We start from the raw sequence: 16,516 nt of genomic DNA on the forward strand, positions 1-16,516 counted from the left end.
ATTGTCAATGGACTCCGAAAAGAGAATAGGCTGGCCTGCCTCCTTAAGAAAGCAATCCGAGACTCTGAAACATCGTCGATTCGTCAATAAGTGCACACAACTACTGCTTACGCAGATTTTGTTGACATTGAAGGAGCCAAGAAGCTGAAATAGACTTGTTGTTCAGATCGACCAAGTGTCATAAGATTTTGGAGTAAGATCGTTCACCTCTCTAGGTGCAATAGTAGTGGCCGAAAGCAATATATTTAGAAGAAGACTACAAGGGCGCCTTTTTAAAGCCAATAGAATCTACTATAACATTCCAAGGCTCTTTAAATCCAAAATTAAATAAATTGGGTGGCGCAACAGTCCGTTGTGAACCAGGGCCTAGAGACTTACAACTCTCAACCATTCATGTGTGTGAGTTCTGTTGTCAGGAATGGAAGGGACCTACAATTTTAGGCCGAATCCGAACGGCTGGTTTGAGAAAGCACTTTTTCATGACAAGAAATACTCTTGAAGGATTTGTCAATTGCTTGCAAAAAGCAGTACCTGCCAAAATTATTTTTTTTTATTAATTAAGATGGAATAGGCAAGGATTGAACCCAAGACCCCTTGCATGAAAGTCCAACGCACTAACCATCATGCAACGGGTACCACCTTTAAATCCAAAAACCTACTCCCTTGTGAGTCTAAGACGATAATGCCCATTCAAAGACACCTGAATTTCGTATCCGCGTTCAGGAGAAAAGTCTTCCTGAGAGAAGTTGGCGGTACAAAAGCAGAAGACAGCGGGGTTTAACTTGCCACGGCTGAAAGCATGGTGCAGACCAGAACACCTGAAAAGGCTGTAGAATGATGGACGAAACATGATCGTGAGACTTTTTTTTTTATAATAAGCGCACACTCAAGGGGATATATTACCCTTATTATGTAGACACAGTGTGAGCACTAGGAAAGGGAGAGAGGGGTTGAAAGGAGATGTCGGTGCACATTGGTTTTGAATTCCTGAATATTGCAATAGCTGGGAAAGACAGAGTGTGGCAAGGCATTCCACATTCGCATAGTTCGGCTAAAGAACGAATCTCTGTACTTGACAGTACGACCGAAGATAGGCTCAAGGGTATATTGATGAGCATTCCTAGAAGCGCGAGTATTACGGTTGAACTGTTTAAGGGGAGGAATGCAGCTGGCTATTTCTCTAGAGCATAAACCATTAAAATAACGGTAAAAAAGCGTGAGACAAGAAACATTTCGACGATGTTCAAGTGACGTAATTGATCTTATGATGGTAATATCACCAATCAATCTAAATGCTCTACGTTCAATACTATCCAAGAGGCTTAAGTAAGTTGCAGGAGCACCAGCCCAGATATGGGAGTTATACTCAAGCTTTGGACGTATATAAGTCTTGTAAATAACAGCCAGATCAGAGGGGGAGAAAAACTTCTTGCATCGCCTTAGAAAACCCAAACATCTTGCGGCATTTTTGGCGACATCACGTATGTGATCGTTCCACAAAAGGTGGTTGGTGATGCACATACCAAGAATATCGAGATGTTCAGTTTCCTCGATGCAAGTGCCATTTATGGATAATGGCAGTGGGGGTATATTTCGCTTTAACGATACAAGACAGCATTGCGTTTTCGAAGCATTAAATTCCACGCGGTTTCTTATTCCCCATTGTACAATGCTGTTTAGGTCGGAATTTAATGAGCTTATCATATTTTGTCCCTGCAGTTCCACATCCGAAGAAGAGGGGTGTGAATCTGAAAACGAGTATGAAAAGCTAAGAGTACTATCGTCAGCGAAACAATGTATTGGATTAGATGTTGCAGACAGGAGATCATTAATAAAAATGACACACCAGCATTTATTTTGTGGTTTTCAGACTTGAATCCATCCAATACAACTTGTATTGAACGATTCGAAAGGTAATTACTAATCCAATGAAGGAGGGATTCATGCAAACCGCACGCATTTTCGATAAGAGAGCCTGATGCCAAACCCTATCAAATGCTTTTGAAATATCTAGTGCAATAATCTTACTTTCTCCAAAGCTATGTAAAGATTTGTTCCACTGTTCGGTGAGATGAACCATGAGATCACCAGTGGACCTATTGCTTCGAAAGCCATACTGTCGGTCATTGAGAAGCTTCCGTTCTACAAGATATTTCTTGAGCTGATAATTAATCAGCGTTTCCATGACCTTCGAAAGAAGGGACGTAAGTGCAATCGGTCGATAATTAGACGGTGAGGAAGATTCGCCTTTTTTGGGAATAGGCTGGACAAATGCGGTTTTCCATCCGCTCGGAACGAGACCTGAGGAGTAGGACAGATAAAAAAGCTTACGCAGTGGTTTTGCCAGCGATGAAGAACACCTCTTCAGAACAATAGCGGGGATACCATCCGGACCAGCAGATTTGTGTATGTTAAGATCTTTTAGGACTCTCGCTACAGTACGAGTGCGAAAAAAGATTTGTCCCATAGAATCATTAACTCGCTCAAGTACAGGCGGAGTCATAACACTCACTGGCAGAGTTGAATTGGTGGCGAACTACCTAGCAAAGAGATTTGCTTTCTCTAAAGAGCTAACAAATGGAGTGTCATTCACAACGAGCGTAGGAACCGAGGAAGAGGAAGAATTCCTCATATTTTTTACAAATGACCAAAAAATTTTACTGCCTTTGGGACATTGCAGTATTTTTTGCCGTAATTTTTGGTCATGTAAAAATTTGGTCCGTCGAATATGGGCGTTGCAGGCCTTCCTGGCTTGCTTGAACTTATTCCGGATTTCCTCAGTAGGATTGGCTTTAAAACAACGGAAGCTTACCTTTTTAACCCTAATAACCTCTTTACAGCTCGCATCGAACCATGCGTTTTCCTTAGGTCTGATGCTTTTAACCCTATTCGGGATAAAAGTTCTCATTCCCAGGAGAATCAAACTTGTGATCATATCAGCGCTGGCGTCAACGTCACTATCGAGGAAGCATAGTGACCAGTTAAAGATCCTGAAGTAATTATTGAGACCGTCCCAGTTGGCTTTCTCGTATTGCCAAACGGTTCTTTTAGGAGCTCTTTCTTTAACTGGAGAGTTTTTACACGAGAAATTTGCTGATATGACACACTGGTCAGATGTGCCTAGAAGAGATAGGACACTAATAGTGTACTTACCAGGGTCAGAGGTAAGAAACAAGTCAAGAGTGTTTTCTGCTCGACCTACCACGTCCGATATTCGAGTGGGCTCGTTGACCAGCTGAGTTAGGTGGTTTAACTCAGCGAAGATCTCAGCACACACTCCTTCTGTTGTTGACTGGCCCGAATGTTGAAGCCATGAAAAATTGTGTACATTGAAATCGCCCGTAACAACGATTTCAGTGCGAGGATAGGACGAAACAATTCTTTGGAAAGGTATTAAGACTCTCTCAGACCAAATGATGTCGTAATTGACCCGCGAAATTTGTTGTCTTTCCTAGACCTACGAAAAATGCCATAGACCTTGTTCTTTCGGCTCTTTCGATATCAACTGCATAGGCCAATATCTCTTTTGGGTTGTCGTAACAAAGTCAGATTCCGTCCTTCAACCCCGTATTAAAAAGGAAGCAGACGTTATCCAAGTTAATTATATACAAATGACATAGCTTCAATCGTAACTATACTATACTATCCTACAACACACACACATGAACTTAAAGAGATTTGCGAAGTAAAGCTCTGAATTTAAAATTCATTACGCTTGAAAAACTTACTAGTTGCCTTGATCAAAATTTACGTTCAAAGAATGAAGTTGACTGCAAATTAAGTCCCCTATGTTGTCTGAACCTGCCAAATGACATAGTCAAATGGCTGAAAAACAAAAATTGTATTGACGACATAGAAAAAGCAAAATTGACCACTTACACCGGATAGCTCCCATTCATTTGCGGATTGCCAAAAATTCATAAAACAGACATGCCTTTGCGCCGGATTATGCGATCCATGAATGTACCATGCTACAAGCTATATAAGTATGTTGAAAAAATTCGTTTGAATTTGTTGCAAAAGCAAAAAATGTCAAAATGATGTTCTAGTCTCGGTTGATGCAGTTTCCCGTTCAACTAGCTGTTACCATTGCCAAGAAGAAATGGGATATAATAAATAAAAGCACACAAATCGCACAAAACAAATTTATTGAGATTCTTGACTTTTGTCTTAAAGAAAACAGTTTTCTTCAATACAGAGACACTCTCTACAAACAAATTTTTGGGATGCCAATGGGCAACCCACTATCTCCGACTATTGCAGATCTAGTTTTGGACCACGTTTAAGATGAACGTTTAAATAACATTAAAGAAACACCTGCGTTCGTAGCAAAATATTTTGACCACATATTTGCAATAATGGATAAAAGAGACATACAGGCCTATTCTGCTATACGATTCGTTCGAATCTTTCGATTCACGTGAATGATTTGTTACATTTACTTCAAAATATTTCTTGAAATCGTGCATCCTTTGAATGCAAAACTTTAATAATATTTATTATTGGATTTCTTAAGCATTTTCAAGCAATTTCTTTTATCCTGGCGGATAGCAGAATACAAACATTCACGTGAACGTTTAGCAGAATAGGGCTGATAGACAAAGTACTAAAAATTCTAAACGGATTCCACAGAAAAATCAATTCACAATTGAAAATGAGTTTAACAAAACAATATTGTTCTTAGATGTGAAAATCTACCGTGAAGAAAATCGTTTGCTTTTAGATTGGTTTCAAAAACCAACAGCATCTGGAAGACTACTTAATTTCAGATCAAACCAACAATACTACCATAATTCCAAGTCATCTTTTTAAACACAAAATGCAAATTCCACGAGAAAATATTGATGAACCCGTTAAAAATCCATTTCCCAAAAATTGACACTTTATCAATGTTTTTATAAACTCAAGCAACCTGATTAGGACAAACAAACAAATGTGATCTACAAAATTAATGGTAAATCCAATGAACCAAAAAACAACTTCTTAGACAACGCATCTCGAATCATAAGTCCAACATATGTAAAACTAAAAAAATCTGAGAAGACAACCCTGGCCAGTCACAGCATAGTAAGCGGTCATTCTCCAAACTTTGAAGGCGTGGAAGTTCTACGGACAGAGAAACATACATATTCTCAATAACAAAAATACTAAGAACCGAAAACAAGACAAACAAAACATTTCTGCTGTATATTGCTCTCTTCTTTCTTCTTATTTCTTCTTAAATGTAATTTGTGCTTTATTCTATTTAGACTTAACTTTATTTTTCAAATTGCTAATTTTATTTATAGTTTTTTTTTAAATTTATATTAATTAACATTGAATTGGTTTCCTACTTTTCTTGAGTAAGCTTTATTTTATTTGATCTAAGATTTTTTGTAAATTGTTTTGTGTTACTAAAGTTCCCCTGAAGAAGGCAGCAAAACGTTGGGAAAGTTAATGTAACTAATTGTTTCATTGCAAAAACTACAGCGACCAAAAAAAAAATAAAAAAGCCGTCAGACAATAATTAACAAATTAGTCAATAAAGCACGAACCCAAGTTATTTTTTAGTAGTCGTAGGACCTTATCAGTAAAAACATAAATAAATCATTTTAGATTATTAAAATTTAAACTTTTTATTATTATTTTAATCTTATTATTATAAATAATATATTTTCATCTAGAAATTGTCGTACTCGTATGTATAATTATGAAAAATCTTTTTGAAAATTAAGTTCCGAAACACATAAGAAGTGATTTCTTGCTCACTTATGTTTCTTGTGGTTTTTCTAAAAGTGCTTTTTTCAGTAAAATTCTATTAGCTTCCCATTCTTCTCGATGTTTTTTCTTTCGATGTGAATGCATATTTGCCCTCGAATTGAATGTAGTTGGACAGTGGGGACATGTATAAAGTACTTCTCCAGTGTGAGTTGTCATGTGTTCCTTTAAAAATAACAATTTTGTTTAATGCTTTGAACAATGCGAATCAATCGTCTGACTTGACTTACCTTAAGAGCAACAGCTTTCTTAAATGACTTTTCACATAATGTGCAACTATATTTGCGGGACAAGTCGTGCACATAGCTCATGTGACTTTGCAACGCTCCCTTTGATGCTGAATGCTTGCCACAAATTTTGCAAGGATACGTTATGCCATCGTGTTTTTCAATGTGTTTAACCAGAATACGTTTGGTCTTTAACCACATTCCACAGATATTACATTGAAAACGTGGCTGAACAACACCTTCGTGTTCTTTCATATGACGCTCAAAAGCTGCATTGCCTCGAACAATTTTAGCGCAGATTTCACAAATATTATCATAATCTGTAGAATGGACTTTTTGTATGTGTTTCGTCAATGTTGACTCAGTAAGGAATCTAAAAAAAAGAAATTAGTTGAACAAACTTACTGGAAGGACACATTTTTGAAGAAGAAATCATACCCATTTCCGCATGTGGGACAGGTTAGTTTGCTTTTATCTTTTCGAATGTGTTTAACGTTATGATGATCTAATAAATATTTTTTAGCGAATTTATCAGGACAATGTTCGCATTGATATATCAGTGATTCTTCGGCCTGATGGAATAAAAGGTCATGATTGCGAAGGCACATCCTATCAGCCAGAACCTTGTCACACTTTGGACACCTTTGAAGAAAGAAGTTTTTAAAAAATACATATAAACGCGTAAAATAAAATTTTAATTTACTTGAAATGCTCAGGATTATTGTGCACATTAATATGATCTACAACAAGACCTCGTTTAAAGAGTTTCTTATTACAACAAACAGCATACCCGCGGCTTTTGTGGACATTTCGAAAATGTCGTTTCAATTCGGCAAAGTCAACGAATTTAACGTAACAAACATCACACGACAGACTCATATGTTTTTTAATGATTACATCGAATTCTCTAGCAGTTTGGAAAATTTTCGAACACTTTTCGGATTTTACAGTTGGAACCTTTTTCTTGGGTGTAACTTTTTCACCTTTTTTCGGACGACCACGTTTTCGTTTTGCATTCGAATCAACGTCAAACGTGCTTGTTTCAAAAGCATCCTTATCCGATTCTTGATCTTCTTCTTCTTCGTCATCTTCTTCTTTCGTTTTGACTTTTTCAAATTCATCTTTCTTATTTCGGGTGGATTTTCTTTTACCAGGTGATATTTCTGCAGTGTCATTATTTTCGGCATATTGATGATTAGTAGTTGATCGTCGTGTGATTCTTTGTGAGGAAATACTTTCAACGGCTGGAGGGTTTACTAGGGTTGCTGGTTTCAGTTCCTCTTCGGTGTGCAATTCAACTTTGACTTTATCCTCTTTTAAACAGAATAGTGGTTCATCGATATCGCTATTATCTGGAATGGAGATGTTTTTGCAATAAAATTGGAAACTATTTTATGGGAAAAGATTTTGACAATAGGTTTAAGAATGGGATTAATACATGAACTCTATATTGCACATTGGTCAGGTTCATATTAAGCCACCGTATGACTAGTACTAATTTTGAGGACGACTACGTTTTTTACAAGTTTAAGAATTCACATTGAATAGCAATTCACAACGTTAATGCCAGCCTAAAAATTTGGAGGTATAATGGATTTTGGATTTTAACCGTAACCTTTTTAATCAAATAACGGTTTTCCTAATAAGAGGTTTAATTTTGAAAGCTGTTGTTTTTTAATAAGAATAGCACGATACACTTCAAATGGTTAATCGGCTTTAATTCTGGAGCTATGTCCAATTTATGAGAATGCCGTAGAATTGACTGATTAGGACTTTTGCTACGGAAACATGAACCGCAGTGATATTATCGACAAATAGTTTGTCTTACTGACACGACAACATAACACAACGAATATGTAGACTTAAATATTGTTTTTCTAAAATTGTTAATGTTATGATTTTGAACATTTTGCTGCAGTATTTAAAGTCATTTGATCTGTTGAGATAAGTGATGTGAAGAATCGATTCCAAATGCATTACCCAAGAAATGCATTACTAAGAATATTGATCTGGCCTGTTGTATTGACTAAATTTATAAATAACGCAGACAAACATCAATTTATGAAGTAAAAGAAAGTTTTGTAAGTCTTTACAAAACTATACAAAAAGCAGATTTTAAATTCGTTCCATTTTCAAAAATGTTGGCAGTCAAAAAAGTAGTGAAAACACATTTAAAAAATTGAAAATTATAAATTTTATTATAAATACTTGATGTTTACTTTTCAATTAGCTAAATTTGAGATGCAAATCAGTATTTGCTAGCCTGTCTTTTATTTCTTTATGGCTGTACAGCGCCTTTGCATAGATTTTCATTTCAATGGCATTATTCACCTTGATTCCTTAAGTATTTTTATATTATATATATATTTTTTTTTTATTTTTTTACAGCGGAGCCTAGGTAGACGAAGTCCTTGACTACCTCAAAGTTACGTCTGTCGATAGTGACGTTTTGACCAAGACATCGGTGTTGTAGGCCCTTTCTTGACGACAGCATGTGGTTTATTTTTCCCTCATTAACCGTTGAACCCATTTTTGCCGCCTCTGTCTAAATACTCACAAAAACCCCATTGACATCACACTGAGTTCATCCGATTATGTCAATGTCATCAGCATATCCTAGTAATTGGACAGACTTTTGAAAGATAGTGCCTCTAGTGCTGACGTTTGAGCTCTGCACTATTCTTTCAAGCACGATGTTAAATTGCATGACAGCGCATCACCTTATCTTAAACCTTTTTTGACATCGAAAGGTTCTGTTAGGTTGTTTCCAACCTTTATGAAGCAGCGTGAATTCTCCATGGTCATTATGCAGAAACGGACGAGTTTGGCAGGGATGACAAAACTAGACATGGCTCTATACAGCTCGTCCCTTCAGATGCTGTCATATGCGGCCTTGAAATCGATGAAAAGATGGTGGGTGTGGATTTGGTGTTCTTGGTTTTTTTCAGGATCTGGCGTAATGTAGATATTTGATCGACTGTGGACTTTCCTGGTCTAAAACCACACTGATAAGGACCTATCAGGTTGTTGACGATGGGCTTTAGACGTTCACAAATTAAGGCAGAGAAGATTTTGTAAGCGATGTTAAGTAGACTCATTCCTCTTTGGTTGGTGCAGTTTAGATGGTCTCCTTTTTTCATGATCGGGCAAACAATACTGAGGTTCCATTCATCGGGCATGCTTTCTTCCGACCATATCTTACAGATAAGTTGGTGGATGCTCTTAGATATGGCAATCTTTACTTCGTCTGAGTCGGGAGGACGGGATTGTTGGCTTTCGTCGTCTATGTTGCATGGATCATTCTGGCTGACAGTCGAATTCGGTTCGTCGTCGCCGTTATAAAGTCTGCAGAAGTGGTCCTTTCATATCCTCAGCATTGACTGCGGTTCCACTACGAAGTTTCCACTTTCGTCTTCGGTTCTAGGTTTATGTACCTGTGAATTTCGTTTCACCTGTTCATAAAACTTTCGAACTTAATTCCTGCTCTTAAATCTCTCAACATCTTCGACCGCACGCTTCTCATGTCCTCTCTTTTTCCTTCTGAGAAGTCGGCGTTCCTATCACCTCTTCTGCTCATAGAGCTCATGAGCAGCTCTCGTCCTTTTATGCCTGCCGACATTAATCATCAAACCAGGGATTCCTTGTTGGTGGCTGCTTGAAACGCAGCACATCAGAGGCGGGTTCTCTGATTGCATCTTAGCAATGTTGCCACTGGTTTTCGATACATTGCGTTGGCGGCAGAGAACTTCCGAGAGCGGTTACTTGTAACTCGGTCAGAAAAGGATTTGGCTATCTGTGACGATTGTAGCCGTTCGACGTTGTACCTTCTCCCAGCAACACCCTGTTTTGCCTTGGGTCTGGAAACACGAATTGCTAACTTGGATACAACGAGGTAGTGGTCCGAGTTGATGATAGTTCCTCGGAAAGTTCGGACATCCATGATGCTGGAAGCTTGTCTAGCGTTGATCGCAATATGGTCAATCTGGTTGACGGTAGATTGATCTGGAGAAGTCAAGTTGCTTTGTGGATGTTGAGGTGACGTTTCACCCTGCAGTAAAATCTATGAGCCTGAATCCGTTGTCGGAAGTGTTGTCGTGCAGGTTGTTTTTTCGATTATTCCACCAAAGATGTCTTCCCTTCCTAGCTTGGCATTAAAATCGCCCAGGACAGTTTTAATATCGTAGCTAGGACATTGCTCATATGTTTTGTCTAAGAGCTCGAAGAACATATCTTTGGTATTGTCGTCTTTCTCTTCCGTGGGAGCGTGCGCGCATATCAGGCTAATGTTGCCGAATTTAGCCTTGATGCGTATGGTCATGAGGCGCTCATTGATGCACCTATAGCTCAAGACTTCTTGCCTAAGTCTGGCTCCAATGACGAAGCCGCATCCAAATAAGTGCTGTTGGTTTTCGCGGTAGCAATCACCATAGTAAACATCGCAGTTTTTCATCCTCTCTTTGCCCTGCCCATCCCATAGTATTTCCTACATGGCGGTAATGTCTGCTTTATAGCAGTCTAGGGACTCCGCTAATTCTTCGGCCACACGAGTTATATGTATATGTTGTTCCGAAAGAAAACAGTGTTGTTTGTTCTTCGGGTCGATAGCGACTGCCGAATTAGTTTTATTATTCAAATTAATCACTTAAAGCTAAGGTCAATGCATCCACTTCCCGTTGGCCTTCGGATATTGCAATGAATCGATTGTCAGCGGAAAGTGGTGTTGAATTACATTATGGGTTGCGAAGTAACACATATGTTCCGTCATCAAGTTTGCTGACTTGCATCTGTGTAACTTCACCCCCCTTTAATTCAAGATTCTCCTGAATTTTGTTTGTAGCAGTTTGTAGTTTTGTTTCGATATTTTTTACAATGATTTTGACATTTTTGTTCTTTTTTTGAATTATAATTATTAAAACTGCAATTATAACTATGGCTATGATAACAATGAAGATTGTGACTGAGCTTATTATGTAATTATTATTTTTATGGTATTTAAGTTCATTTATGTGATTTAGATTTTCAATTTGATATATTTTTAGCATAGTTTCAAAACTTAATTTTTCTTTTATTATTACATTTTGGTCTTCTTCATATGAAAATTTATGTACAAATTGAATATTAAAATTTGATATTGAAATATTTCTTATATTTATAGTACAGTTATTAATATTTATTATATAATTTCCACTTAAAATTAAATTTCGGTCGTCACAACCATTATTTACAATTTCTTTTTTTAGGTTCTTACAAACAACAAGATTCTCTTCTATATTAATTATTTCTGTTTTGTTGTTAATATTAAATTTACAAAAAGCGTCGTTTAAACAATTATCCATTTTATTCAAGTTTTTAATGTATATATTGTTGGGATCATAGTTAAATTGTATTCTGTTTAGTTCGATGAATTCTGTAGTTAACATATCAATTTCTTTAAAATCTTTGTTAGGCATTGGAATAATCATTTTTAATTGCGTTTGAATGTAACTTTTCGGAAGTTTAATAGCTAAAATTAGTTTTGTACCGTTTAGATTAAATGCTCCTATTTTTGAATGTTTAAGTTTAAAAAAGTCTAAGTCAGAACTCACTATTTCCTCTCCTGTCAATATACTAGGATGTAAAATACCCTGTTTAGCAGATGCTATGTTGTCAAGAATATTGTCAATTTTGTCTTCTAATATTTTAATTTTTAAAAGTTGGTCTGTTTTTAAAAGTTTTAATGTTAAGTTCTTTTGAATGTCTATTACGTTATTGTAAGCGTCTGATATGTGTTTTCTGTCTTCTTTAATGACTTCATTGAAATTATTGATGTTATTCATTATGTTTCTGTTAATATTTATTTGCTTATTTAGATTTTCAATAGCATTTCTATTATTAGTATCGACAACTTTAAAATGTTCTAGAATGTCTTGCCTATCGTAATCATCCATGGTTCCAAATAACCATTTTTGACCTGTTCCAATAAAATTAGCTAAGCCTCTCTTTTGCCGAAAGGTGGGAACTAGAGCCCTAACTTTGGCTTTAATGTTAATAATCTCTGTTAATATATTAATGTTGTTTTCTAATTTCAATTTTTGCAAATTTATTTCAAGCCCTTCGATTACGGTCATTATTTCTGCTGAATCTATTATATGAACAATGGTTTGTGTTTCATTTATTAACTCCACTGTTCCTCGATTGATGACTGTATAACCCTTGTTAGTTTGGATTTGCGAGATGAGAAGTGCTTGGTCCGCTACCACTGCTGTCATTAGAGTTGTCCAAAGTATTATGCAAATTAGAACCTGCAAATTTATTAGGTCTTTTAACTGTTGTTGGATGTACATTTTGTAATTTTCTCTTTCTAAAATAAGGTTCATTTTTATGACGTAAATGTTTATAATTTCTTATAAATCCTTCACTTCTACATTCATTGTACTCTTCTCTATCTAAATTTCGTCTGTTTATATTATGTTCCTTACGTTTATTGACTTTCTCAGTTAAAATTTTTGCTTCTGTCTCTACTGCTTTATTTGGACTCATTTCGACAGTGGAGTGATACCTATTATTATATATTTTTACTGCTTTATGAATTTTTTGGTTAGTAGTTAAATCTGTATTTTTTAAAGTTAATAAAATTTCTAGTAGCGTAGAATGAAAACGTTCAATGTCAGAGTTTCCTGTATGGGAATTTGGCTTGGTAAAGTGAACTTGAACATCCTCTTCTCGGAAAAATTCTTTTATATTTTCTGATTGGAATTCGTTATCGCAAACGATTTTCTTTGGATTTCCGAACTTGGAAAATTGTTCTTCAATACATTCCAGTTTACTTACCCAATTCTTACTAGTTAAGCTATAGACATAAGCTTTTTTTGTAAGTTTATCCAAGAAGGTTAGATAGAATAACTTATTAAAATGATAAATATCCATATGTAATATTTCATTCATTTCTGTTGGTGTTTCAGAAATTTTGAATTTTGGTTTAATAGGTTTTCTATCATATTTGCCTTCTTGACATGTTTGACAATTTCCTATAACCTTCGATATTTGCTTGACTAAACCTGGAAAATAAACTTTATTTTTCAAAGTTTTATATGTTTCAATTATTCCGGAATGACTACTCTCTTTGATATGGTATAAAGAAATTTGTTTACAAACGTCTGCTTCATTTCTTACCTCGAGAGCTCTAAGTGTGCACTTAACAAATGAAAGGTTTTTATTACCCTTAAAAAGTTTTATTAAACACTGTTGAATTTTGTTATACTCATGATACGATAGTTCGGTATAAATTCCAACTTTTCCTTTTATAAGAGTTCGTTTGAAGAGATCTTCCCAATATAACTGATTTTTAGTCATATCTACATGGATGATTCTTCTACTATGAAACACTTCTACTTCATTTGAAACATTATTTGATAAAATTATCTCAGTTCTATATTTATTTACTATTTCTTCTTTTATTGGGAAATGATCCAACTGTTGCTCTGGTGCTGAGTGGACAGTTGCCACATTTGAGTCTGATTCACCGTCTATTTGGTAAACATCCTTAATGCGGCTCAAAAAATCTGCCACTTTATTGTCTTTACCCCTTAAGTATTCTATTGTGTAATAAAATTCGGACAATTTCAGTAACCATCTCTGATTTCTTGCGGAAAATTCTTTGCCTTTGTATTTTGTATTAAGATACTTAATAGGTTGATGGTCTGTGACTATTTTAAATTTATTTCCCCAGAGGTAGGGTCTAAAATATGTCACTGACCAGACAATAGCAAGAAATTCTTTATCAGTGGGTGAATACCTCTTCTCATGATCATTTAAGGATCTCGAAGCATAGCAAACAGGTTGTCCTTCTTGGGTCAGCACTGCACCAATAGCAAAGTTGGAAGCGTCAGTAAACACTGTGAAAGGCTTTTGGAAATTAGGAAATCTTAATATAGGATAGTTCGTGATATTTCTCTTCAAAGTTTCAAATGCTTGTATATACTCTGGGTCCTTTGAATTAAGTTGCGTATTTTTCTTTAAATACTTAATCATCGGATATGCAATTTTTGAGTAATTTTTTACAAATTTGCGATAAAATCCTGTTACTCCCAGAAATGATTTTAGGTCTTTCTCTGAAGTTGGTAGTTTATAATCAGAAATGCATTTAACTTTATCAGGGTTAGGTTTCATACCTTCATCAGTTAAGATATGCCCCAAAAACTCTGTATCTTTTTGAAAGAATGAGCATTTATCAAACTGGACCTTGAGATTATGTTTGGCAAGTGTCTCAAAGATTGTGGTGATGGCAATGAGATGTTCTTCTAGACTAGTGGAAAATATAAGAATATCGTCAAGATAGACAACACAGATCTTATTTATGTGTTCCCTTAGTATTTCATTCATAAGCCTCTGAAACGTCGCTGGGGCGTTTTTGAGGCCAAAAGGCATCCGAGTAAACTCGTATAAACCATTTGGAGTAACAAATGCAGTTTTATGAATGTCCTCGGGGCTCATTTTTATTTGGTAGTAGCCTTTGGCTAAATCCAAAGTTGTAAATACTGGGCTCGCCCTAACTTGTCTAATATACTCTCTATATTAGGCAGAGGGTACTTGTCATCAAGAGTGATTTCATTTAATTTTCTATAGTCCACACAAAGTCTGAACTTCTGTTCACCTGATCTACCAATTTTTTTCGGGACAACCACAATGGGAGAAGAGTATCTACTGTTAGATTTTCGAACAATACCCTGTTTTTCCATTTCTGAAATTTGTCTACGAACTTCCTCTTCATGTTTTGGGGGTAATCTATAAACCCTAGAATTTATTTGCTGATCCGTTGTTGTTCTTATCTCATGCATTATAGAATTTGTATTTGTAAGCGGATCACCCTCTTTAAAAATCAAACTTTGAAACTGTTTTAAAATTGTATTAACTTTTTCTCTTTCCTGTGGATTCAAATGTGAAAGATCTACATTATCTGCAGTTTCACTTAAAAGTTCGTAATTTTCATAATTCTATTATTTTTCCTTTCATATCAATTTTTGTGAAATTTCTACTTATTATATCCATTCCAACAAGAAGGTCATAATCTTTATTATTCAAACTCATCTTATGCCATTTTAATTTGCTATTTTTTCCCATTCTGAATTCTTTCGGTACGTCAGTAACAACAATATCTATTAATTCTTTTGTTTTGTTGTTAATTGTGTTCAAAAAAATTGATTTAGTTTCCAATATAGGGAATTGACTACAATCAACCCTAGATGAGTTGATTAAACTTACTGTAGACCCAGTGTCAATCAACGCTCTATATTTTGTATCACCTATCGAGAAATTGCAAAATATTTTATGTCCGAGGCTTAGTTCCGAAAATCCGATGCTGGATCAATATTATTTATTTCTTCGGAGCCCGTTCCCCCCGAACAACTTGGTTCAATACTACTAGTTAAATAATCTACATCCATCGGTTGTGGGTTTTGACGACTATTTCTGGCCTGACCTGATGGATTAAATACTTGTGCACTATTTTGTCTTTCTTGTCCATATCTACTGTTGTTTTGTTTCGTCTGTCCAGTATTAAAAGGATGCCTAGCTTGCCCTGACTTGTTGTGTGTTCTGTTATGGGCCTGAGTTACATGACTATTGTTATTTTGACAAACTCTGTTATTTTCGGTAGGTATTGAATTGGATCTATTAACGAAACTAGTTCTATAATTTTTTTTTAAATTCCACTCACTATCTGGAATATATGTTCTTAGTATGTCGATAATTGCACTCAAATCAAATTTGTTTCTTATTTCCCTAGATAACTGACCTACGGTAAGTTCTTTTATTTTAGCTATTAGTAATTGCTTGCACGAATTAATGATTTCCACATGATTTAACTCATAGAGTGCATAATCATGACACTCTTTTAAAATTAATTCTATATTGCTACATAAGTCTAAAATACTATTTACCTTTAAGTTGTTGATTTTATACCAGACGTTGTTGATGTCGATCACCGGTCTGAAATACTGAACAAGTTGCTTTCTAGTTTCTGCCCATGACTTTGGTCCATTTATATAAAGAAGGGTCTTCGCCTCCCCAACGATTTTAGTATTGTATATAGCCTTATATACTTCTGCATCTTCAGTGTCTGGGTTATCTGCTAGATGGGTGTCAACACAGGTGAGAAATTGTGTTAACTCATCCCTCGCTCCTCCAAATGCTTTTATATGGGCTATGCTTTTATAAAGCGGTAACCCTGATGTAGCTGGTGAAGCTGAGGCTGCTGGCACTCTCTGCTCCCATAGTTGCTGCTGTTGTCTTTGAATCTCTTGCTGCTGCGTAGTGAGCTGCTGCTGTTGTTGTTGGACAGCAGTGAGCGTGTTTAAAGTGGTCACAATATTCTGTAGAATCGTTTCCATTTTATGGTTAATTCCACGATTTGCGTCAAATTCTTGAGACCTGCTTTCTCGACCAATTTTGAAGACTAGCACTGATTAATGACTGTTCACAGAATTATCACAATTTACGATAGATTATAATTGCGACTGATTTGTAGTCTAAATTATATATATCTTTATGTCTTT

At 35.8% G+C, this 16,516-nt stretch overlaps 1 protein-coding gene across 1 annotated transcript in view; it reads right to left on the minus strand.

Annotated features, from left to right (window-relative positions):
* Positions 1–5,586: 5,586 nt before the first annotated feature.
* LOC129950449 (zinc finger protein 236-like) overlaps positions 5,587–16,516 on the minus strand; it is a 31,011-nt gene continuing 20,081 nt past the window's right edge. Inside the window, exons 11-14 of the mRNA XM_056062389.1 lie at positions 6,688–7,336; positions 6,423–6,626; positions 5,988–6,357; positions 5,587–5,922 (exon numbers count right to left, since the gene is read on the minus strand). Coding sequence (XP_055918364.1) covers positions 5,749–5,922; positions 5,988–6,357; positions 6,423–6,626; positions 6,688–7,336 — 1,397 coding nt within the window. The 3' untranslated portion in view covers positions 5,587–5,748. The remainder of the gene's footprint in view (positions 5,923–5,987; positions 6,358–6,422; positions 6,627–6,687; positions 7,337–16,516) is intronic.

This window comes from Eupeodes corollae, chromosome 3 (assembly GCF_945859685.1).
Source record: "Eupeodes corollae chromosome 3, idEupCoro1.1, whole genome shotgun sequence".
Lineage (NCBI taxonomy): Eukaryota > Metazoa > Arthropoda > Insecta > Diptera > Syrphidae > Eupeodes > Eupeodes corollae.